The sequence below is a fragment of the Hyperoodon ampullatus genome, assembly GCF_949752795.1.
Source record: "Hyperoodon ampullatus genome assembly, chromosome: 4".
NCBI lineage: Eukaryota > Metazoa > Chordata > Mammalia > Artiodactyla > Ziphiidae > Hyperoodon > Hyperoodon ampullatus.
In genome coordinates, this window is record NC_136917.1 from 86,531,530 (window position 1) to 86,555,943 (window position 24,414).

General features: G+C 37.6%; 1 protein-coding gene across 2 annotated transcripts in view; it reads left to right on the plus strand.

Annotated features, from left to right (window-relative positions):
* PJA2 (praja ring finger ubiquitin ligase 2) overlaps positions 1–13,259 on the plus strand; it is a gene marked incomplete at both ends in the record, with an annotated part of 52,037 nt that extends 38,778 nt beyond the window's left edge. For both annotated transcript variants that reach the window (XM_079702358.1, XM_079702359.1), the window contains 3 exons: positions 9,950–10,064; positions 10,438–10,559; positions 13,134–13,259. In XM_079702358.1, the coding sequence (XP_079558484.1) occupies positions 9,950–10,064; positions 10,438–10,559; positions 13,134–13,259 (363 nt within the window). The remainder of the gene's footprint in view (positions 1–9,949; positions 10,065–10,437; positions 10,560–13,133) is intronic.
* Between the last annotated feature and the right edge of the window lie 11,155 nt (positions 13,260–24,414).

Sequence of the window (24,414 nt, forward strand, 5' to 3'; positions counted from 1 at the left end):
CCAAGTGGTAATCATCTAGCAAATCTGGATTCAGTGGTCATTCAAAATCAGTATTAAATCATTTGTTGTAAGTGTTCATTCTTTAAAAACTAAATTATGTTTTATTCTTTAGAAACTAGATTTTGTGCTGACAAAATCTTTAAAACTAGATGTATTTAAAACTAGATGTATTCCAATTGGGCTGTTTAGGCCATCTAGTTGTCTTCCTGACACTTGGACTAACATTTGAATAAATATTGTACTAAGTTATAGACAGATTTTTATGGATTGTCATAGCAGTGGCTATAAAATTGTCTCTCTTGCTCTTGTTGCTTATAAGTGATCCCAGATCACCTTAAATATATGTCAGTACCAAGGCAATAAATTATTTTTACATATATTGAAATTTCAGGTATTTATTAGCACTGCAAATATGCAGATAGTCTTCAGAAAGGAATAAGGAACCCATTGACACAAACATGTATTAAAGCATAGTTAGCCTGGAATAACCTACCCAAGTGGATCTTCCTGTAAATAGTATCCCTTCTTTTTGTTTATGTGTAGCCAGATCAGTTCTTGCAGAGTCTACCTTGAGAAGTACATAAGGAATTAGAGGAGATTCATGATTATAACTACAGTTATTCATGAGACAGAAGGGACAAATAATAGGCTCTTACTTTCCATTTCCTATCTCCTGATGGGAAAGTTTAATATAAAGAGTTATTAACTGTACCAGGGGATTAGAGTAAAAAGTGATCATTTAATAACAAATAAAGATCATTCTAAAGAATATAGAAAAAGTACACATAAGGAACAGCTACCACCCAGGATCACCTAAGGAGGAGTTCACACTCTACTCCAGGGCTGGGATCCATACCTTGATGGAGATGGCATAGCTGTGGCTCACCGAATAGCTGAGAAGTCACTGTGATACTGGGGTGGCAGAACTTGCTGAAAAATCAGCCCTGTAGGGTGATGTCTAACTTGAAACCCTCTACTAAAGAACTGTCCAAGGTGGGTGCTGGAGGAAGCTACTGGCCACGTGCATTGCAAGAGCTAGATGCTGGAGAAGCTGTGCACATTGCAGGAGTCTGGTGCTGGAGAAAGCTATGCATGCCGCAGAAGCCTGTCAAGGCTTCTCACCAGGATCAGAAGCAAAGCCCTTTTCCTCCTTCACTGTCTCTTCAGCATCCTCTATGAACAAAGCTTAACATCATGACAACTGTCAGAGGGGAATATATTTAAATGGCCCAAATCCATTTTCACAGAGCTTACAAAAACAGTGAATTTAGATCTGAGAAGCAATAATTGATTATTGGAACAGTCCGTATTTTTGACTACTTGGATTCTGTATACACCTTTCTACACACATTTCAACTGCCATCCAACAACAGTACAGCTATATTTCTACCTAACAAGATACAGCTATTCTAACAAAAGAAGAAGTTTTCACCTTTTCCCCAGAATGAACAGATGAACAGTCCCAAGAGTCATTGTATTCATCGCTGGCTATATTAATTACTTCATAAATTGTCAGTCATACTGAATATACTCTTATATAAAGATTAAATTGTAAAGTTGACTGCTGTATAAAATGGGAAGGACAGAAAAAAAGAAAATTGTTAGTAGATACAGATAAATATATACATATAACAAGCAAATAGAAAATATGCAAAGCTACTAGTCCTTGTTTCTGTATTTGGTCACCGGCTGTAATTCATAGCTATAGTGTCTTTCGTCCTTATTTTCTCTGTCATCAGCAAGAATCTCACCTGGTTGGGATTCTTTACTTGGTGGTGTGACCCAAACCTACATTTCTCAAGAGTCTGTGTCCTCAATCATCCTGCCTTTTTTGGCTGCTGTAGTTTTCTGGTAACTTTATACTATTGGGCATAGAAGTACTAAGAGATGTATACTCTATACTTGAAATTATCACAGGATTTTCAAGTAGAGGAAGGCTGGTTTTTGGAGGGTAAGCTACTCCTACTGGTACAAGGAGGCTCAGAGTGACATGGGGATTCAAAATAGTCAGTTTCATCTGAGTTCAACCAGATGTGCCCATTCTAAGTCTCAGAATCCTTTTTTTTAATCAATTAGTGATATAACTTTTGAGAAACTTGACTGAGAATTAATTTAATTTAACATGTATGTTTGATTTTCAGAAGTAAGAGATTTTTTTAAAGGCTATCATGGACATGCTCTGGTTCTCATACCGTGCTTCACTTTGAGAGTTAAGGGCCCAAGTCTGTCACTTTCTCTTTGTAAGTGTGCAGGAGCACTCAGAAGGATCCATCCCACATCACAGTTTTTATAGTCATCATTTTTGCCATTAGATCAGGTGCAGCAGCCACCTGGGTTCCCAAGACGTGCTTTAGTTAGCACTTCATTGTGTTCACCCACAGTGATAGTTTAATTTTGATGCCACTGAAGACCATAGATTGATAGCATCCCTCTTCAGTTGGTAAAGAGCTCAGCAGTGAGCTCAAGCCCAAAAGCTCAACCAAACCAATCCCATTCTTACTTCATGGAATCATGCCTGATACCAGTTCTGTATCAGTCTGAGCTCAGTCACAGGGAGAAAACAATTAATTTGAACGGAGTAAGTTTAGTATAAAGAATTACTAACTATAGTTAGGCTACTAGGAAGTAAAGTGAATTCTAAAGAATATAGGAATAGCAGATTTAAGGAATAGCCTTAGGGCTGGGATGAAGCACTCTACCTCCCCACCCCCCAGGGCTGAGATCTAGGCTGTGTTGAAGAGGACACAACCATGGCTCTTAGAGAAGTGTTAATGCTATTATGCTGGCAGAACTTGCTGGAAATCTGCCCTCTGGATCTTGGCAAAAACCTACCTTTGGAGTGCTAAAGAAACTATTCACAGGGAAGAGACTAACTGGAAGCGCTCCTGCTACAAAACCACCCAAGATGCGTGCCAGGGGAAGCTGCTGGCCACCTTATACTGCAGCTGTCAGGCACTGAGGAAACTGCATGTGCTACCGGATCCAGGTGCTGGAGAAACCTTTCATCATGCTGGAGGAACCTGCTGCAGAAGTCATCTGTGCTCCAGAAGCCCACAACAGGGAAGCCTCACATACTGCTCCCAACAAGCGCACTAGAACTAAACAGCCCATTCCTCCTGTGATGTCTCTCCCAGCACCCTCTCCTGCAGAGCCTAAGATCATGGTAGCTGACAAAGGAAAAATATTTAAAGGGCCCAGATCTATTTTCACAGGATGGAAATGAAAGGTGACTTTGTCAGAGGCAATAATTCTATTACTGGCACACTGTTTTTCTTTTTGCAATATCTATCTACAAATCCAGAGTCAAATTTGGTGTTCAATGTTATTAACTATGTTTATTAACTTTTATTACAGTGAATTTTTTTTGCTCGCTCTTTTTTTAGTCCTGACTTTGCTTTGCCCTTGGCCCTATCCTTTATTGTAAGTCATCTCAAATCCTTTTTGGAAAGACAGTTGCTAAAATATCTTGGCTAGATCTTGAGGAGTATACAAAAGATTATGTTTGCCATCCAAGAGAACACAATGTTAGCCATCAGGCAGAATCCTATTCCTACCTAGGAAGCCTAGTTTGTTTATTTTTTATTGTGGTCACAGACACATAATGTAAAATTTACTATTCTGACTACTTTTAAGTATATAGTTAAATGTCATTATACATAAACAATTAACCACATTCCCTCCTTTCCTGATCCTGTGGCAACCATCATTCTACTGTTTATCTTATGAATTTTACTACCTTAGGTACCTCATATCAGGCATACAATATTTATCCTAATGTAGCTGGCCTATTTCACTTAGCATAATGCCTTCAGTGTTCATCCTTGTTTTAGCATGTGTCAGAATTCCCTTCTTTTTCAAGGCTGAATTCTACTCCATTGCATGTGTATACCACATTTTTCCAGCTTTATTGGGATGTATTTGACATGTAACATTGTGTAAGTTTAAGGTGTACAGTGTGTTGATTTGATACACATTTATTGTGAAATTATTATCACAGTAGGGTTGTTAACCTCCATCACCTCACATAATTACCATTTTTTTCTGGTGGTTGAGAACATTTAAGATTTACTCTCTTACCAACTTTCAAGTATATAATACAATTTGTTATCTATAATCACTTTGCTACCTTGGATCCCCAGAACTTACTCATCTTATAACTGGAAGTTTGTACCCTTTGACCCGTAACTGCCCATTTCCCCCAACTCCCAGTCTCTGGCAACCACCATTCTACTCTCTGTTTCTATGAGTTCACCTTTTTTAGATTCCACGTATAAGTTATATTATACAGTATTTGTGTTTCTCTCTCTGACTTATTTAACTTAGCATAATGCCCTCAAGTTTCATCCATGTTGTCACAAATGGCAGGATTTCCTTTTTTCTCATGGCTAAATAATATTCCATTTTATAGATAGATAGATAGATAGACAGATCTATACACACACACACACCACACCTTCTTTATCCATTCATTCATAAGTGGATGCTTAGGTTGTTTCTATATCTTAGCTATTGTGAATAATACTGCAGTGAAGATCCTGATTTTATTTCCTTTAGATAACTATCAAGAAGTGGGGTTGTTGGATCATATGGTAGTTCTATTTTTAATTTTTTGGGGGGAACTTTCTGCTGTTTTCCATAGTGGCTGCATCAATTAACATTCCCACCAACAGTGCATGAGGGTTCCCTTATCTCCACAGCTTTACCAACACTTTGATTTCTTGTCTTTTTCATGATAGCCATTCTAACAGGTGTGAGGTGGTATCTCATTGTGGTTTTGATTTGCATTTCCCTGATGATTAGTGATATCGAGCATCTGTTAATGTACCTGTTGGCCTTTTGTATGTCTTCCTTGAAAAAATGTCTATTCAGTTCCTCTGCTCATTTTTTTATTGTTTGTTTTTTAGCTCCTTTGTTTTTAGTTCCTTACATGTTTTGAATATTGATCCCTTATCAGATACATGATTTGTAAATATTTTGTCCCACTTTGTAGCTAGGCTTTTCATTTTGTTGATTGGGTTTTTTTCCAATGCAGAAGCTTTTGAGTTTATTGTAGTCCACTTATTTATTTTTGCTTTTGTTGCTTATGCTTTAGTTGTCACATTCAGAAAATCATTGCCAAAACCAATGTCAAGGAACTTTTTCTCAGTATTTTCTTCTAGGAGTTTTATAGTTTCAGGTCTTATGTGTAAGTCTTTATTCCATTTCAAGTTAATTTTTGTGAGTGGTGTAAGGTAGGGGTTCAGCTTTATGCATGTGATTATCCAGTTTTCCCAGTACCATTTATTGAAGAGATTATCCTTTCCCCATTGAGTATTCCTGGCTCCCTTATCAGTTGTTCGTATTTGCCAGGGTTTATTTCTGGTCTCTCGATTCTGTTATTTGATCTATATGTCTGTTTTTATGACAGTACCATACTGGTTTAATTACTATAGTTTTGTATACAGTTTGAAATCAGGAAATGTGATGCCTTCAGCTTTGTTGTTTGCTCTGGCTATTCAGGATCAGGATCTTTTGTGGTTCTGTACAAATTTTAAGATTTTTTTCTATTTCCGTGAAAAATGCCATTGGAATTTTGATAGGGATTGCATTAAACCTGTATATTGCTTTAGGTAGTATGGACATTTTAACATATATTTTAATTCTTCCAATCCATGAACATGGGATGTCTTTGCATTATTCATGTCTTCTTTCAGTAAAGTGGTATAGTTTTCAGTTTAAAGATCTTTCACCTCTTTGCTTGAGTTTATTCCTAAGTATTTTATTAAATTTTTTATGCTGTCATGAATGGGATTTTTTAAAATTTCTTTTTCAGATATTTTATTATTAATGTATAGAAACACAAGTGATTCCTATATGTTGATCTTGTATCCTGCAACTTTACTGAATTTGTTGATTAGTTCTAACCTTTTTTGTGTGTGTGTGGAGTCTAGGAATTTCTATATATATAAGATCTTATCTGCAAACAAAGACACTTTTACTTCTTCCTTTCCAATTTGATGCCTTTTGTTTATTTTTCTTGCCTGATTGCTTTGGCTAGGATTTCTGTACTATGTTTAATAGGAGTGGTGAGAGTGGGCACCCTTGTCTTGTTCTTGATTTTAGGGGGAAAACTTTCCACCTTTCACTGTTGATTATGATGTTAGCTGTGGGCTTTGTGTGCCTTTATTATGTTGAGGTATGTTCCTTCTATACCCATCTGTGAAAAGTTTTTATCATGAAAGGATGCTGTGTTTTGTCAAATGAGTGTTTTCTTTTTTCTTTTTCTTTTCTTTTTTTTTTTTGCATCTATTGGGATTATCATATGCTTTTTATTTTTTCATTTTACAAATGTGCTGTATCATATTTATTGATTCATATGTGTTGAACCATCCTTGCATCCCAGGGATAAATATCACTTGATCATGGTGTGTGATCCATTTATGTGCTGTTGAATATGGTCTGTTACTATTTTGTTGAGGATTTTTGCATCTATGTTCATCAGGATTATTGGGCTGTAACTTTCTTTTCTTGTACAGGCATACCTTGGAGATATTGCGGGTTTGGCTCCAGACCACCGCAGTAAAGTGAATATCACAATAAAGCAAGTCAACAATTTTTTTCATTTCCCAGTGCATATAAAAAGTTATGTTTACACTATACTTACTCTATTAAGTAGGCAATAGCATTATGTCTAGAAAAACAATGTATATACCTTAATTTTTAAATACTTCATTGCTAAAAAAGCTAACCATCATCTGACAATGCAAGGTTGCCACAAACCTTGAATTTGTAAATAACACAGTATCTGTGAAGCGCAATGAAGCAGAACTCAATGAAGCAAGGTATGCCTCTTGTGTCCTGAACTGGCTTTGCTATCACAGTAATGCTGGACTCATAAAATGAGTTTGGGAGTGTTCCCTCCTCCTCTTGATAGAGTTTAAGAAGGTTTGGCATTAATTCTTTAAATGTTTGGTAGAATTTCCCAGGGAAACCATCTGCTCCTGGGCTTTTCTTTTGGGGGAGATTTTTGATTACTGATTCATTCTCCCTACTTGTATTGGTCTGTTCAGTATTTCTGTTTCTTTATGATTCATTCTTGGTAGGTTTTATGTTTCTCTTCTAATATATCCAATTTTTTGGTGTACAGTTATTCATGATAGTCTCCTCTGATACTTTGTATTTCTGTGTTATCAGTTGTAATGTCTCCTCTTTCATTTATTATTTTACTTGGGTCTTCTGTCTTTTTTTCTTAGTATAATTAAAGGCTTGTCAATGTTATTTTTTCAAAAAAAACAGGTGTTAGTTGGTATTTTCTATTTTTCTGGTCTCTACACTTATTTCTGCTCTGATCTTTGTTACTTCCTTCCTCCTGATAACTTTCAGCTTAGTTTATTTTTCAGATATTTTGAAAAAATTTTTCAAACTATTTTCTACTTCCTTGAGGTGTAAAGTTAGGTTGTTTGGTATATTTCCTTTTTCTTAATGTAGGCACTTTTTTTGCTATAAACTTCCCTCTTAGAACTGCTTTTGTTTTGTCGTGTAAGTTTTGACATATTGTATTTCCATTATTGTTTGTTTCAAGATATCTTCTGATTTCTTCTTTGCCTCATTGGTTGTTCAGGAGTGTGTTGTTTAATTTCCACATATTTGTGAATTTTCCAGTTTTCTTCCTATTGTTGATTTTTCATTTCTTGCCATTTTGGTCAGAAAAGATAATTGGTGTGATTTCAGTCTTCTCAAATTTGCCAAGACTTGTTTTGTGACATATATGATCTAAGCTGGATAATGTTTCATGTGCATTCAAGAAGAATGTGTCTTCCGCTGCTGTTGTGTGGAATGTTCTGTAAATATCTGTTAAGTCCATTTCACCTAAAGTATAGTTCAAGTCCAATATTTCCTTTTTGTTTTCTGTCCAGATGATATCTCCATTATTGAAAGTGAAATATTGAACTCCCCTAATATCATATTGTTGTCTAATCTCACTTCAGATCTGTTTTTATTTGCTTAATATATTTAGGTGCTCTTTTTTGGGGTACATATTCATTTATGATTGTTGTATTCTCGATGAGTTGATTCTGTATCATTGTATAATAATCTTCTTTGCCTCTTTTTACTATTTTTGGCTCAAAGACTCTTTTGTCTGATGTAAGTATAGCTGCCCCTGCTTTCTTTGGTTTCCACTTGAAAGGAGCGTCTTTTTTCATCCCTTCACTTTTGAGCCTATGTGTTTCCTTAAAGCTGAAGTGAGTCTCTTACAGGCAGCATGTAGTTGGGTCTTGTTTTTTTTTTTCCATTCACCACTGTATGCCTTTTGATTGGAGAATTTAGTCCATTTATATTAGAGTAATTATTGATAGATAAGAACTTACTAATGCCTTCTTATTATGTTGTCTGGCTGTTTTGTAGTTCCCTTGTTACTTTCTCCCTCTCTTATTGTCTTCTTTTGTGACTTGGTGATTTTTTTACCTTTTGTGAATCTAATGTAGACTTTTGAGGTTTACATAAAACATCTTAACAGCCTACTTTATGCTGATAACTTCAATTGCCTACAAAAACTCTACCCTTTTATTTCCCCACTCTTATGTTTTTGATGTCACAGTTTACCTTTTCTTATATTGAGTATTCATTAACAAGTTATTGTAGTATAATTATTTTTAATACTCTTGTCCTTTAACATTAATTCTTAGTAAAGTGGTTAATATACTACCATATTACGATATCAAAATATTCTGAATTTGACTATATATTGAATATTTATCTTTACCAACCACATTTTGTTCATCCATTCATCTGTGGATACTCGGTGTGTTTCTACCTTTTAGATCCTGTGATTATAGGTCCTATCTGCAGTTCTAACCTAATTGTAGCCATAAGGGCTAATCAAGCCACTAAAGAATGAGGGTGACTCATACTAGATGGTCATATGATTTGCTGTTCTTTCCATTCCTGTTAGTGACTTTCTCCAGACATTTGAACTCCTAAATAAAGTTCACAATCCAGATAACCTAGGAATACAGGCATACCTCAGAGATACTCCAGGTTCAGTTCAAGAGCACTACAATAAAGCGAGTCACACAGATTTTTGGTTTCTCAGTGCATATAAAAGTTATGTTTACACTATACTGTAGTCAATTAAGTGTGCAATAGCAGTATGTCCAAAAAAATGTACATACCTGAATTAAAAAACACTTTATTGCTAAAAAATGCTAACCATCATCTTAGCCTTCAGTGAGTCATAGTAGTAACATCAAAGATCACTGATCACAGATCACCATAACAATTATAATAATATTGAAAAAGTTTTAAATATTGTGAGAATTACCAGAATGTGACACAGAGACATGAAGTGAGAAATGCTGTTGGAAAAAGTGGCACTGATAGATTTGTTTGAGCCAGGGCTGCCAGAAACCTTCAATTTGTAAAAACATGCAGTATCTGCAAAGTGCAATAAAATGAGTTGTGCCAGTACTGGTGAACCAGTAATGTGGGTGTGCTGACTCTATACTAGTAGTAGATACAGCCGTTCAGGAGTGCATTATTTGCTTCCCTACTTTGAACGTCTTATCTTGAACATCTTGTAACCTTGGCCACATTTTATCTCTCATGAGTTGAACCTGTCCAAAGTATTTATTTTCTTTCATGTTATTGATCTCACACATAAGCTCATAAGTTGGAAGAGGTAACCACTCTTGAAAATATAAGTATGATGGGCAAGTAAATGGTTATTGAGACAAGATAGATTTTTGTTGTACTTGTGAAAACTAGGGATTTTTTTTTCCTGTGTTTTTTGATTTTTTGGTTTGGTGATGGTTCCTTTTGGAAGGAGGCAAAAAGGTTAGGGACTGAAGCAAAAGAAACCAGTAGGAAGAGGATAATGGTGGATATAATTTTGGAAGATACCTTTAGAAATAGTTTTTCGTTACTGTTTTAAAAAGTGTTTCCTAACAAAGAAATGCGACTTTATTTTCAGACTGCCCTGGCACATTTAGAGTCTCTTGCAGTGGATGTTGAGGTGGCCAATCCACCAGCCAGTAAGGAGAGCATTGATGGTCTTCCAGAGACCCTTGTTCTTGAAGATCACACTGGTAAGGGCAAAGTTGATCTCTAATGTTGAACGACACTTTGCATATTCAAGTATATTACCAATGCACCTAGAAGATAAAATAGTGACTGCCAGAAACTTTCATTAGATTTTGTATGAAACCTAATTCAGACAAACTTTTACCTAGTGGAATTTTTTAATTTATCAAGTGATAGGCTGGGACAACTTTTCTACAAAAGCAATGTTTATTAAATTCCAAATTGTCATGTATTAAGCTGAAACACTTTTGCCAATTAATTCACCAAAGTCTGGTTCTTTTGTCTTTCATAGGTATTGTCTATGAGTTAATATGTTGGTTTTCAATTTTATTAAAATTGAACTTCATGGGATTGATAAATCAAATTATTTGTTTTCAGCTATTGGTCAGGAGCAATGCTGTCCAATCTGTTGCAGTGAGTATATTAAGGATGATATAGCAACAGAGTTACCCTGTCATCATTTCTTTCACAAACCTTGTGTCTCAATTTGGCTGCAGAAGGTGAGTTGCAGATTTACTTTTTTAAAGTTAATAGTTTCTCCTACAAGTTAATGATGATAGTAGTGTCTTTTAAGCCTATTTTATTTAGCTACATACTCGTAGTAATTTTTAATTCAGTGTTTAAAATTGGTTACCTTTTAATGATTACAGATTAATGATATATCAAACTATTTTACCTTACTAACATTGTCTAAAAACAATATAGGCAAATGATTTTAGGATAAAGCTAATTAGATCTTTGATTATATCCCTGAAATCTGATGTTTTCAAGAATATCTTAAGCAAAGAAGCCTTTAGGACTACTCAGAGTACTATAACAGTGTACAGATATTCTGCTAATATGAGATGGTATCTTTAAAAATGTATATGAGGAAAAGCAACAAGATCCTACCATATAGCACAGGGAACTATATTTAATATCCTGGGATAAACCGTAGTGGCAAAGAATATGAAAAAGAATATATATATGTATAACTGAATCACTTTGCTATATAGCAAAAATTAACACAACATTGTAAATCAACTATACTACAAGAAAATATTTTAAAAATTAAAATGTATATGATAAATATTTAATAACCTACCAAGTACCTCCTATTCAAATTTTTATATACTGTTTTTCAATGTTTACCCAATAATTTTTAAGTATATTTGAATTACTTAAGAAAAAAAAAGTTTTACTTACATCTTCTCAGTAAATTCCATTCTTGCATAAAGGATATTTACATGCAGTTCAGTAGAAATTCCCAAATCACATTCCCAGCTTAATTACTTATGGATATGGCTCCCTTTCTTCTCTATAACCACTCCCTTCCTTCTCTCCTCTCTTACTTCCTACCCTCTCCTTTCTCCCTTCTTTTCTTTCCTTTCTCTTTCTTTGCTGTTGCTCCCCCTCTACTGCTACTTCATCTTTGTCAAAACTCTAGTTGATATCTGAAATCCAGTGCAGAAGTGTTCATGATTCCTTTATAAAATCTAAAGTTTTGGGCTTCCCTGGTGGCTCAGTGGTTGAGAGTCCACCTGCCGATGCAGGGGACACGGGTTCGTGCCCCATCTGGGAAGATCCCACATGCCGCGGAGCGGCTAGACCCGTGAGCCATGGCCGCTGAGCCTGCGCGTCCGGAGCCTGTGCTCCGCAACGGGAGAGGCCCCAACAGTGAGAGGCCTGCGTACTGAAAAAAAAAAAAAAAAAAAAATCTAAAGATTCTGTCTAGGCTTTCCAGGCCTTCTGTGATCTAGTCTATCTCGTCAGATTTACTCCTCTGTACATTTACTCATGTTTGCTTAGCCTGGTGTGATCTTCCCCTTACTGTAAGAATAGATGATCTAGGTAGGTCCACTTAAATTCGACCTTTTCTATCCTTAATATCCTCTTTTATGAACTCCCACAATAGTATCAGAGCCTTACGAAGGATCTGGTGTTGTCCATGCCTGCTCTGTGTCAGGTATCGCTGGATGATTGATGTGTGTTTTCCCATTTAATCCTAACAGTAACTCTGGGACAACTCTGGACAACTCTGGTATCCTTATTCTCATTTTCCAATCATTGTTATTCATCCAAGGTTACACAGCTAGTGTGTGGTTGATTGAGACTGTACTCATATACTTGACTCTAAAATGTTGCTCTTTTGGCCCCATCTGTAAGGGAAGTGCACAATAAATGTTTGCTGAATTAAATTCTTGAATTGTAAATATTATGTATGTTGTACAGTCTTGAATTGTCATTGATTTTGCTTTAACCCAAGGTAATAATCTCTTTAGTCTGTCTCCCGTCAGGAAGCAGCTTATTGTGAAGACTTTCCTCTAGGGAGAAGGTTTCCAAGTTCTAAATCTTTGTCACCTTCAGCAGCCTGATTTCTTCAACCTTGTTTCTATCAGGGAGATCTCTGGGAAAAAGACAAGATTTGTGAGGGGATAACATATCGCCAGATGACACATCTCTATAACCTTCCATTGGTCCTAAAATAATGTACTCCCAGTCTAACTGCTTCCCCTGTTCCACCTTCCCTCATTGATTTGTTTTATCATTTAGAAGGCACCTAACTCTCCATATCTTTTTGAAAAGGAAGTATATGGCTTATAAAGAAGGTCTGTGGTCCATCTGCTTTGACATATCTGTGCTACACTAAAGTGAGGCTTTAGTATATATGAGGAAGATCCTAGGGGGATAATTTGGTGTAATAAATATGTGAATTAATTAGGTCTCTGGTTTCTCTGACATGCATTCAGTTCAGGTGAAGACATGCCCTGTGACTCCTTGCTCACCCTTGTAGCACCAGTGCCAAGTGGAGCATGTAGTAGACTCTTAATTAATACTCACTACATGAAAGATGAGTGACCTAAAAGATACAAACATGATTAGGAGACACTGTTTACCCTCAGAGAAGTTGAGTCTGATTGGGATGAAGAGGAAATAGCATCAAAATTTCACCGCTCTGTACTGTGTGGATTTGAAGTTTATTTGGTTTTGTTTTTAAGTTATTTGACTTGTTTTGAGGATAATGATACTGTTTGATACTTTGTAGCAGTTAAGATCTTTCCATTGGCTATGAACTTGTTTTTTTCTCCCCCCAGTCAGGGACGTGCCCTGTGTGCCGCCGTCATTTCCCACCTGCTGTGATGGAAACACCTGCAGCTGCTTCCTCTGAGCCTGATCATGATGCCCCACTTGCAAACGACAGTACTGCAGAAGCCCCCTAAGCCTGAACACTTGAATGAGATCGGTCTATCAAAGTAAATCTGCAGATCCTTCTAAAATATGATGTGCAAATAATTATATATAAATATATTTAAAATGCTATATATAGTCTATGCCATAGTTTAGAAAGAGAATATTAACCTTTCTAAACTAAATTTAGGTTTGCAGAAAGTACTAAACATTTTCAAGCTGAATGTTGAAGTAGTGCATTCATTTTCTTTAGTTTAATATGTTATTAATTGTAATGTCAAGCTTATCGATTAACTTTATCCAGAAGAAATAATCATCTGTGTGGCACACATTATTGGTTTTGTCTCAAGTACTGCCACTAAGTGATTATAATTAAGCTTTCCTATTTGCATCAAATGTGAAGATTGTGATCACAACAGTAGTAAAATTTCGGTTTCGTTGGAAATAAAAAAGAATTCTAAAGCATGCGTTTTCATTGGTCCCTTTGCTTTTGCTTCATCAAAACCTCTTGGTTCATAATACTGAGTGGTTTTATAAGAAGATAACCTACTCTTTCATCTTTGTTTAAAATTAGGACTTTTTAGAATGCCAAACAAAACTTCTGGCTAGAGCATCACAGAATTTTAAAATCTTAAAGGTAATCTCCTTGAAATGGTTAGGCAGTAAAATAAGTTATTATATTTGAAATGTTGGATGCGCTTAAAGTAAGGTTAGTAAAGCATATAAACAATCTCATGTGCTCAGTGCTTGGTACAGTGAGATGAATTAGATGGCCTTATGAAGTCCTTTCTATTTGGTTAAAATTATACTTGAAGGTCCAGAACACTCATGGCACATTTGTGTAATAAATACTGGATATAGTTAAAGGTAATTTTGGCTCTGAAATATTTTGGAAAGTCTGAAAACAAGCATAAAGTGTTTTAAAACACTCATTCTGTTGTATCCCGAAGGAAAATCTGAATCCTTAAAAAACTAGAAGATTAATTGTGCTGTCTTGTATAAAGCATAAAACTGATGGGGTCCAGGACAGATTTGGCCATACCTTTTTACAACATATCTAAACCTTACTATGTTATAATTTATTATTTTAAAATATTGTTGAACAAGGATTAGTCATATTACATTATCAGCCTTTGTTTCTTTATTTACACTAATTTATTTTGGGAAAATTATTCACCTGGAACTAAAATAAAAACAAGTAGTTTCAAATTAAGCCATGGGTGAAAAAGGAATAGATTGTATGATTGCCTAGTGACTGTATGAACAGAACTGAACAGGTAACACAGTTCCGTTCTTAATTTCCTTTCTCTAAAAGAGAAAAGATGCTGACCTCACATTTATCCTCTGAAAGAGATCTGTTCACAAGCTTTTACAAAAGTGAGGAAATCAGCTTTCCTTACTTTACTTTTTCTTTAATGGGAAATTTGACCCACAGGGTCATCTTTGTAATTATGTAACCAAACTAAGAGTGGGCAGCTTTCTGTTTAGGTGATCACACCCAGTAGGCAAGTATGTATCAATATGGACATAATATTTAACTTACAGATGTGTTAGGTATCAACACCAGAGAATGATGGGTGTTAGAATGCCACATTTGAGCAAGTAAAATAGTAAAACACATAGTGAGTGTACATCCATCCAAGTAGTACAATGATAATTTAGTTTAGACACATAAAAAGAATGTTTATATGGCTTCCCAAATGCAAAATTACATTTTATTTGTGTAATTTCTCTGCATATTTATATTCCATCTCTTTTCTTCATTCTTAAAAATAAATGAATTTTCACTGTTGGCACATTTGAGGCTTAAATATAAGGAACATAACACTTGCATTCTAATTTTTGCATATATTGTAAATGTGTCTGGTACTTACAGCAAAATACTGTGTATCCTTTATTGGGTAAAACAAAACTGAACATTGCATGCATGTAATGTGGTGACTTTGTAATTTAGGGGTTCTTTGGGGCTTCTGTGACTTTGGAAATGCTTACATTTAAGCCTTAATGTTGCATTAGGTAGCATGTTTTCCTTCTGATGTATATAGTCACTGTTGTATAAACTAATCTTTGCTTGTTTTCTACTCTGTGATCTTTCCATACCATATTTCATTGATGATCAGTTAGTGTCAAGGAGTCAAATCAAATTAAAATTAATTCTCATGTGTATATTGTGGAAATTGTGGCTAGTGTGATTTTTTTTTTTTTTTTTTTTTTTTTTTTTTTTTGCGGTACGCAGGCCTCTCACTGTTGTGGCCTCTCCCGCTGCGGAGCACAGGCTCCGGACGCGCAGGCTCGGCGGCCATGGCTCACGGGCTCAGCTGCTCTGCGGCATGCGGGATCCTCCCGGACCGGGGCACGAACCCGTGTCCCCTGCATCGGCAGGCGGACTCTCAACCACTGCGCCACCAGGGAAGCCCCGCTAGTGTGATTTTTATTGTTGTTGTTTGTTTCCTTTAAATAATAATGATCAGTTGTGACACTTAGTGGTTAAACTGACATTGTTACAGATTCCTCTGTAATAAGCCACACATTATATTTAGGCAGTGTAAAGGGACCTTGGTTTTCTTCTCCGAGATAGCAGCTGTCCCAAAGAAAATATTTCTTCTTTGGCTGTTAAGATTTAGCTTTTATCTGCCAGTTGTTAAGAGGTTTTGGTTCCAAACTCAACCAGCAGTGTTGAGAGCTGAACGTAAGAGAGCTGTTGTACTTTTTGCTTTCCATCTGTTTCTGCCCTTCATTCTTGGCTCCCTACTATCTGTAAACAGCTGCTATGAAGGAGAAAAGTTGAATAAGAGTTGGCTTAAAAATTCTTTTAAAAAGAAAATTGAGGTTTTAGAATTTTCATTGTAACAAGTTGATATAAGCTGAGGCTGACAAGTTAGGACACCTAAATATTGTTTGATCACGTCTTGGCTCCTTTTGAAAAAGTAAAGAATATATGAAGGTAAATTAGAAATATAAATAGTAATAAAAGTATTGTTTCTCTTATTTCTCTATTATATGTTAAGTGACTTGACCTAATAATTTTATTTTTTTAAACGTCTTCTTCTTTCTTGTAATTTGAATGCTGATATTTAAAGGTAGATCTATGTGGTTTTCTTTCGTGTTTCTTAATTGTTTTCTCTAAGCTAACTAACTCTTATTTGTGATCTGCATTTATATATAAACTGTTAAATATATGTGAACTGTTAAAATGGAATGCAAGTTTTTCAAAAGCCCAGGTCTAAACGTAATGATTTGGTTTATTGTTCTACAACTCCAATCCATCATTTTTCGTGTAAATCATAAACAATAAACAGGATATACTCAGTGGTCATTTCTAATATTTAATTGTGTAGTCTTATCACTTCTATAATGTAACCCCCTGGAGGATTTAGTGTTTATAGCAAAGTACACAGCTACTAAGGAAGTCTGGAATAGGCTCCTGAGCACATGATTTTATACTCCTTTAACTGTGATCTAAGAAGGAAAACCCTAAAAGAGACCTCAGCTGTACAGAAGTGGTTGATGGACTTCCAGAGTTGGAGCCACTCAGCACCCCTACAAGGGTTGGATTTCGTTAGAAAAGTATCACCCAAATGTTCCTATAAAGAGCACATATGTGAAGCTAGGCAGAAAGGTCCTGTCTCTTCTGTGTGGCCACCTCTTCCTGTCTTCCCTCAGGCTTCACACTTTTCTCAGATCTTGCATGATATCTATTCTAGACCAGCCTGGCATTGGCTATTTCCATCCCTCACTTAAAATGTGTTGCTCAGAACTAAACACAGTTCCTCTGTTGTCTGACTAGAGCAAGGTCCAGAAGCATTATTGCCAACATCAAAGTGATTCTCATATGACTGTTATGACTCGTATATGTTGATATTATTATCATTACCATCATTATTAGGCAAGCGTATCACATTGTTGTCTCTTGCTAAACTTCAAGATATTGCTGGTAAGCCAAGTCTGTTCCTAATAATTACTTACACAATTTCTTCTTAACCTAATTGGACTACATTCATCCTTACTAAATTTAACTTGTAAGGGTCCATATGAATTCTGATTCTTAACCTGTATCAGTCCCAATTTTGATGAAGCATGCCTTTGGTGTTTAGTGGCTTTGTCCAAGTTACTGATAAATACTGAATAGAACAGGATGAAATACAGACCCTCTTCAGAATGCCACTGTAGACTGCCCTCTAGATGACTTTGATCCACCAGTCAGTACTCTGGGTACAGTTGTTGAAGCAACTACCAGTCACTTAAGTGCTTTTGTTTCTTCATGGTTCCTAAAAGGACACCGTAAGAAATTTTGTCCTGTTTGGTCGGCAAGCACTATGGAAGTAGCCTAATCTGCTAGTATATTAAATCAAGAAAACAAATGAAGTTAGCTGGAAATGCTTCACTCTTAGTGAAACCATACAACCTCCTTTTCTAACTGCTCACATGCCATCTGTTAATCTTCTCTAGAATTTGATAAGTGATCAATGTCAACCTCATTTTTCTAATTTTTGGAATCTACTTTTTTTCCTCTCAAAAATTAATGATATTTGAAGTAACATGACCTTGACAAGTCACTTAATCACTCTGCTTCTGTTTTCTCTATAAAGACTGTGAATTAAAGGTTCAGTACTCCTGTTTGTGCATGGGTAAAGGTTTGAAAAAAATGTTCTTTGTTGATGTGCAAAGTCATGGGGAATAACGAAGCATCTTAATCACCTCTCAGGAGCGGAAAGAATTTGACATGGAAACTTTATTAAATCAAAAGAAAATTTAATTAATGTCAGTTTTACTAAAAGGCTACATGCCTGGATCTGGCAGTTTATTCCATTTTGTATTCTTAGTTTATAATCAATGTGCAGTTTTTTAGTAAATATTAGAGAGGGGAGGTCTTTATCTTATTTTTTTTAAAGATAATACCTCTTAGCCATTCACTGTCAGTAAGAAAAATTATGCAAGCCACCATTATTTCTTTTCCTTTGATTATAAAACAGCAGTTCTTCTTAATAAGATTCACTGAGAAAAATGCATTTTTACATTATAAGAATAGTTGCCATTTATGAAGTGCTAAATATTAGACATTGTGTTAGGCTTTCTGTTTTAGCTAATCTTCATAATCTGCAGCGTAGTTTATATTGTCCCAACTTTTACAAATGAAAAAATTGAGTCCTGGTTCTTAAACAAGAGCCTGAGGGTTCTGGGTAGTTCATGCCACCTTCCTGGGTAGGAACAACCTATATGATCAATGTTAATATTTACTAAGTTGTTTGAAATGTAGTCTGAGTTTTAAAAATGGGAAAAGTGGGGGGGGTCTTTAAAATTCTGAAAAATATTTTGTTAGTTTTTCCTTTTTGTATTATTTTGCTAAATTGTTATAGAGAGACATTTTTGCCTTCAGTAATATACTGCTGACCAAAGTTATAATGTCCTACTTAGTGAAGTTTCTTAGTCACCATTAAGATCTGATGAGAACTTCCTACCTTTGCAGTACTATTTGGGATCCTTAAATTATTCTGCAGAAGCTCTCTCTGGCCTGAGAGCTGTGTGGCATCCTCTTGTCTCTTCAACCAATGAGACCTTACTAATGCAGATGTCTGTCTATAAGCAACTAGCCCTACCCTTTCCAAAAGTCTCTGGATTTCCTTCAGAAGCCATGGACATTTGCCCTCACAGTTGCAATCACTCAGAGTGGAGAACTTACCCCCTGACTGTTTCATCATTAGGAACAAACATTTGACACAGGGTTTCCTTTTGATTTCAGTCCTTAAATGGTATTTTAAATTCTTTCCAGGCATTTAAGCTATGACCTAGTTCTCTTGTCTATCTATTTCCATTTTCTTGTTAAAAGACCTCAGGTGTTACAAATATTATAAGGGGCTTCACTATGTACCACCATTGTGATCGGCCTTTGGCCTCCACAAACAATTCCTCCTCCTGACCTGGAGCAAGGATCCTTCAACCCTGGTATTGCAGTACCCTAGGTTTGGTGCCACTAAAGAATGTCAGAGTTTTTAGTTTAAATTCACATTTAAGGCAGATGAGGATAGGAATTGGGGAGCTTACAAAATCAACCTTGTCTGGAAAGCAAGCTCTAGCCTAGGTTGAATGGTGATGACTCACAGGTGAACCGCGGTTATAGCCCATCTAACTGAGTAAATAGCACCTGAAAGAAGATGTTTAAATTTTTTAATAAAAATTAGTTGGCTTATAAAATAATATATTAAACATACCAGGCTGGCGTCCTCCTTGAATCTGTGGAAACAACACTTTCATCAAATCCAACAAATTAACTCCATATGCTGAGCTGCTATCTGTTTAACAAATGTTTATCAAGTGCCTAATCTAGCACAACTGTTAACAAGGTCATCAAACCCCCTGGCTTCCTGGAGTGTTCCTGTATTGAGGAGACTCTATTACACGTTTTTTCCCAAAGCAGCTGGATTCACTGTATGGGAAGGAGTTCATCTTGGCCTGGAGGATGCCTGTGATTATCCAAACAAGAAACAACCAAAGCAGGAAGAAAGAATAACACGTCCCGAGCCCCCCAAGGTAAGTAGCTACCGGCAGCTACCCTCATTCCCCAATGATCTATAGCTGTGTTACTGTATTTATAGGTTGAAGATCTCTTAGGAGGTTATATGCCCTATGGCCCCCAGCAGGTCATGATATCTCACAACCAGAGAATTTGGAAAGATTTTTTTTTTTCTCAGAGATGGGGCTGGCCATAATGGAGAGAAACAAAACTTAAAAGTGTTTCACCTTATTTGTGTTGTATTATTACCTTTGCTTCCTACTCCCTGTGCTCTAAGGCATTTACACATAAGCATCCAGTGTGTTTTTCCCCAGAAAATGGAACATAAAGCAGGCAATTCTGAGACATTGCTTTTCTGCTGGCTTTTGTAACCATGCTGGAGAACCAGGGCTAACATACCCTGAAAACTCTTACTAAGGGCTGGACAAGGAGTAAGCTCCACTGTCAAGTTTGCTACACTGTGATTACCATAGAAGCTGAATGAACTGGGCAGCAAGGGCACTAAACGCTATGCAGATGCACAGTCGTGTTAGGGCACCCCCTGCCTGACTCAGCAGCAGCACCATGGTACACAGAGTTGCCACACCTATGCATGCCAAGGCTCACTCAGGGAGGGCAGAAATGCTGCACAATCCTTTGGGTTCTTGTCCCCTCGCCACCCCCACTGCTGTATAATGCATTTTTCTCCACCAAATCAGGTCCTGGAGAAGCCCCTAGAGCTTAGTTAATCCTTCTGTAGGTGACACTTTATAAAGAGGAAGCAGAGTAGAAGGCTGCATTAGATGGTGCCTGCCATGGCCACCCTACTTGAAGCATCCCTTCTCATTGTCCAGAGCTGCAGAGGGTCTGAGAGTTTACCCTGCTTGTAAGCTAACACATTTCATAGATTCTGGCTGAATCTATGGGACCCCTGGATCAGAGACAAAGGGTTTTATTTCTCATGGTACAGTGGGCAGCATGAGCTGCATAATCGCCTAAGCAGTTCCTGTTGCCCCCATGTCCCTCACGGACGATGCAGAGCTTGGCCCAGGTGGACGCTGCACACACAGTGAGTCTGTACAGATGAGAAAACTCGAGCTTAGGAAACCCTAGTCTTATAAAGGGACTGCTGGTAAGCCTGCCTAACCTTGCCCTGGAGAAAGACATTATATGTTATCTTGGTCAGGAAACAAATCTGTCCTCTGACCTGGGGGGATGAGGGAGGAATAATATATCTGTTTTCTAGGATTTTTCTATACAGACTCCAGTACAGAACAAAGCTGTCAATGCCTCTTGCTCAGAAGACATGAGAAACACAAGAAACCCATGAATTGTCTCCCAATACCTGTAGACCCTGCTAAAGGGATGGGATACTGCAGGTCAAGAAATCCCACTCACCCCAGCCACAGCTGATTTGACTGATGGGGGCATCAGACTCAAAGCCCATCCATTCAGAGGCTGGCCAGTGGCCAGGGGCTAAAGGTTAGGCAGGCCAGCAGGTCCTCTCACTAATTTGCCCATTTTGGTTGGGAAATAGGCAATTCCCAGTAGGAAATGGGAGATGAATTCAGCAAAAGAGTTGTACAAGGAGGTATTAAAGTTGTGAGTAGCCACGATCATGCTGAAGCGATGAGGCAGCAGAAAGTAAGAGCAACTAGAAACTACGAGTGGGAAAAGATATGCGAGAGTGGATTGGGAAGGAAGGCAACTGCAGTGGAGGGCAGGAAGTGGAGCCTCGTTACTGTGGACACTAGAACAGAGAAGCAGTCATAGCTCCTTACTTTTCATCCCCATCTGCTCCCCACACCAAAATGGGCATACAGTAACACATACGCAAGCCATTACTGCAGAGAATTTGAGTGAGTCTTTAGTTGAAAAAGAACTCAGGTTATAAGGAACAGAAGAGGCACAGAAAGATGTCGTAGGTCAGTAAATTGGCTAACATTTATTGAGTGCATACTATATGCCAGGAACGTTTGGAGGTAGTTTTACATGCATTACCTTAGTTAATCCTAACAAAAATTTTTAGATGTAGACTTCTAATCTCCAAAGGGCATCGAAGGGTTAAGTAGCTGCCAAGGGTCACACAGCTAGTAAGTAGGGGAGTCAGGATTCCAATCCAGTGCTCTTCACTGCTTTGTTCTATTGCATCCTGCATAGGCAAGTGAGTTAACACTCAAGGTAAGAATAAATGAAGTAAATTTCAGCTTCAGTACTGATAGTTCTCACAGACTGACCTGCAAGTTCAATAGCCTAACCTAACATTTGGACCAAAAACTACTCTGAAGTTGGTAATTACCTTTATCAATCAGCCCAAAGAGGCTGAGAGGAGCCTAAACATATTAAATTGCTTTAGTCTCCTACCTGAAGAAAGCAAAAGATCTCAGCAGCTGCAGAAGTTTATGTTACTTTCCAGCCCACTGCAGAGAGAATTCTGCCTCAATCATTCTTCTCTTGTCAGTCCCTGTGGTACCCACAGTACCAGTGACCATTACCCACAGCTCTAAGTAAGCAAGAACAATAATGTGGTCAAGGAAGCCTGTTATTTGTCACACTGGTAAGGCCTGGGTAGAAAGCAGGTTGTGATTGAATGGAGATAAGTGTCAAGTCCCTACTATTCTTCACCCTAAATGCACTCCACATGCTCTTGTTCTGTCCTAATTAGTCTCTGCCCCAGAGAGCTAATCCTTTTGGTTAATGAGTACCCATGGCCTCATCATCTCCAGTTACAGATACCAAGGGAAGCTGGGAGAGCATTGCCCAAGCAACTTGGCAGAAGGTGCTTTACTATTCATAGACTGCTGTGCTTAGAATCAATGAAAACTTAACAAGTAAATCACCAACATATTACCTCGCCTAAGGAGGAAGCAGCAGCTTGCCCATGATCGTACAACCAGAAAATGCTGGAGCTAGGACTTGAAGGCACGTCTCCTGACCATGCCCCGAACTTCTCTTGCTTTCTGGCCCAGTGTCATCCTCTGGTGAGTCAGGGCAGCAGCAAGATTAGATCAGAAATAGGTTGTATTTACCTCCAAACCTACTCCGTGAGTAGGTCCTCACCTGCCAGCAGACAAAGTGAGAAAATTATGACAAATAAGCAGATGAAGACTTTTGCTTGTGAATTCCTGTTTTTATTCTTCCATTTTTGGACCTTTTTAAGTTAGGAAAGACTTGGGGTGAGGAGGTAGGGGGAGATAGAGAGAGAAAAAATAGTGTCAGAGCAGGGAACTAGCATGAGACAAAAAATAAAAGCAATGTCAGTGGTTCTCTGGCTTCCAGCACCTGAGGGAATTTCTCAACAGGTGTTCCGCGCTCTTGCAGAGCACAAACGTTAAACTTCTAAGGGGTTTTAAAATACAAATGTCACGAGTTTAAAAAATAAGTTTTACTAACATTGCAAAAATACCCGAGAAATTAAAAGAACATACAGCAAATCCCTATATACCCATCATCTGTCTGCAGTGGATTTGACAACTTAAGAACTATTAACATTTTACCACATTGACAAAAAAAATGCTCATATGTATATTTATGTATAACAGTCGTTCCTTTTCCTCAAAAAAGGGCCGTGTCCCTGGGAAAGTTGTTTTGACCTTAACCTCCACTACCTGATTCATTCTCAGAGGCCCTTCTAAAACCACATATGTCTCCCACCATCAAGGATCATAAATAGGCTTTGCCTAACTTGTCAACTCTGCTCAGTTTGCTGGAGGGAGTACAGCTGAATCCAGGCTCAGAGAGAGAGAGTGCCACGATTGGGAAGGTATGTCCAGCTCCAGTGTGGGAGGGGTGGCTTGGGGGCTGAGAGCCGTGCTTGCTCCCAGCTCTACCTCACTACGCCCTGCGCCCCCCGCCCCCACCGCCCAAACCTCTCTGTTCACTGTGGGATGTGCCACAGCTGTTCAGCCCAACAGCTAGATAAGCTTCCTACCCTGCGAGCTTTAAGAGACTACACCGTTGTAATGCTCTGCTCCAAAATCACTGTAAAAGCTGAACTGCACTGCATTCAGGAAGACATGTCTTAAAGGAATTAACTTATCCTTCTCTGGTTGGACTCCCTCTGCAGAAAATTCTACCTCTAACCTCTGGCCTCTTTTCCACCGTAGTTCCTCCCTGGAAAGTCTATGGAAGGCCTCATGGGAAGCAGTGGTGTTTCTTCAGCTCCAGGCAGGAGGTGAGGTGCATTTCATCTCTTCTAGACTGCAGCCTAGCCTGCCTTTGCGTTTCTGACAGCTTGCTTTGCAGGAGGCCTTTTATTACAATGAAAGTACAGGGTGAAATTTTGAGCTTTTTAAGGATAACACTGATTAATCATCCCTAGGAGCTGGTGATTGCTTCGTGGTCCTGAAGTAGGAAACCTGCTGGGTAAAAAAAAAAAATCACATTGAAGGGAACACTCTGTCTTGTAAATTGAGTAATAGCATTCTCTGGTGTTAAAAGTAAGAGATGATGTACACAAAAGTGAGGATAAGCTTCATTGCACCCAAGGAGAATATTTTTTCTTTTCAAATGGAAATACAAATTTCAGGTTGTTCTGTGCAGACTTTCTTGAGCCTGAGAAGAGGGAAGATGAGGCAATATTTACACAATCCAAGTTACAAGGGAAGAGAAAAACACCTCAATCCTGCTTGTTACTCCAGAGGTGAGAGGCACTAGCCTTTTCTACTCTTTTCTCTCCCTCCCTCCCTCCTCCCCTT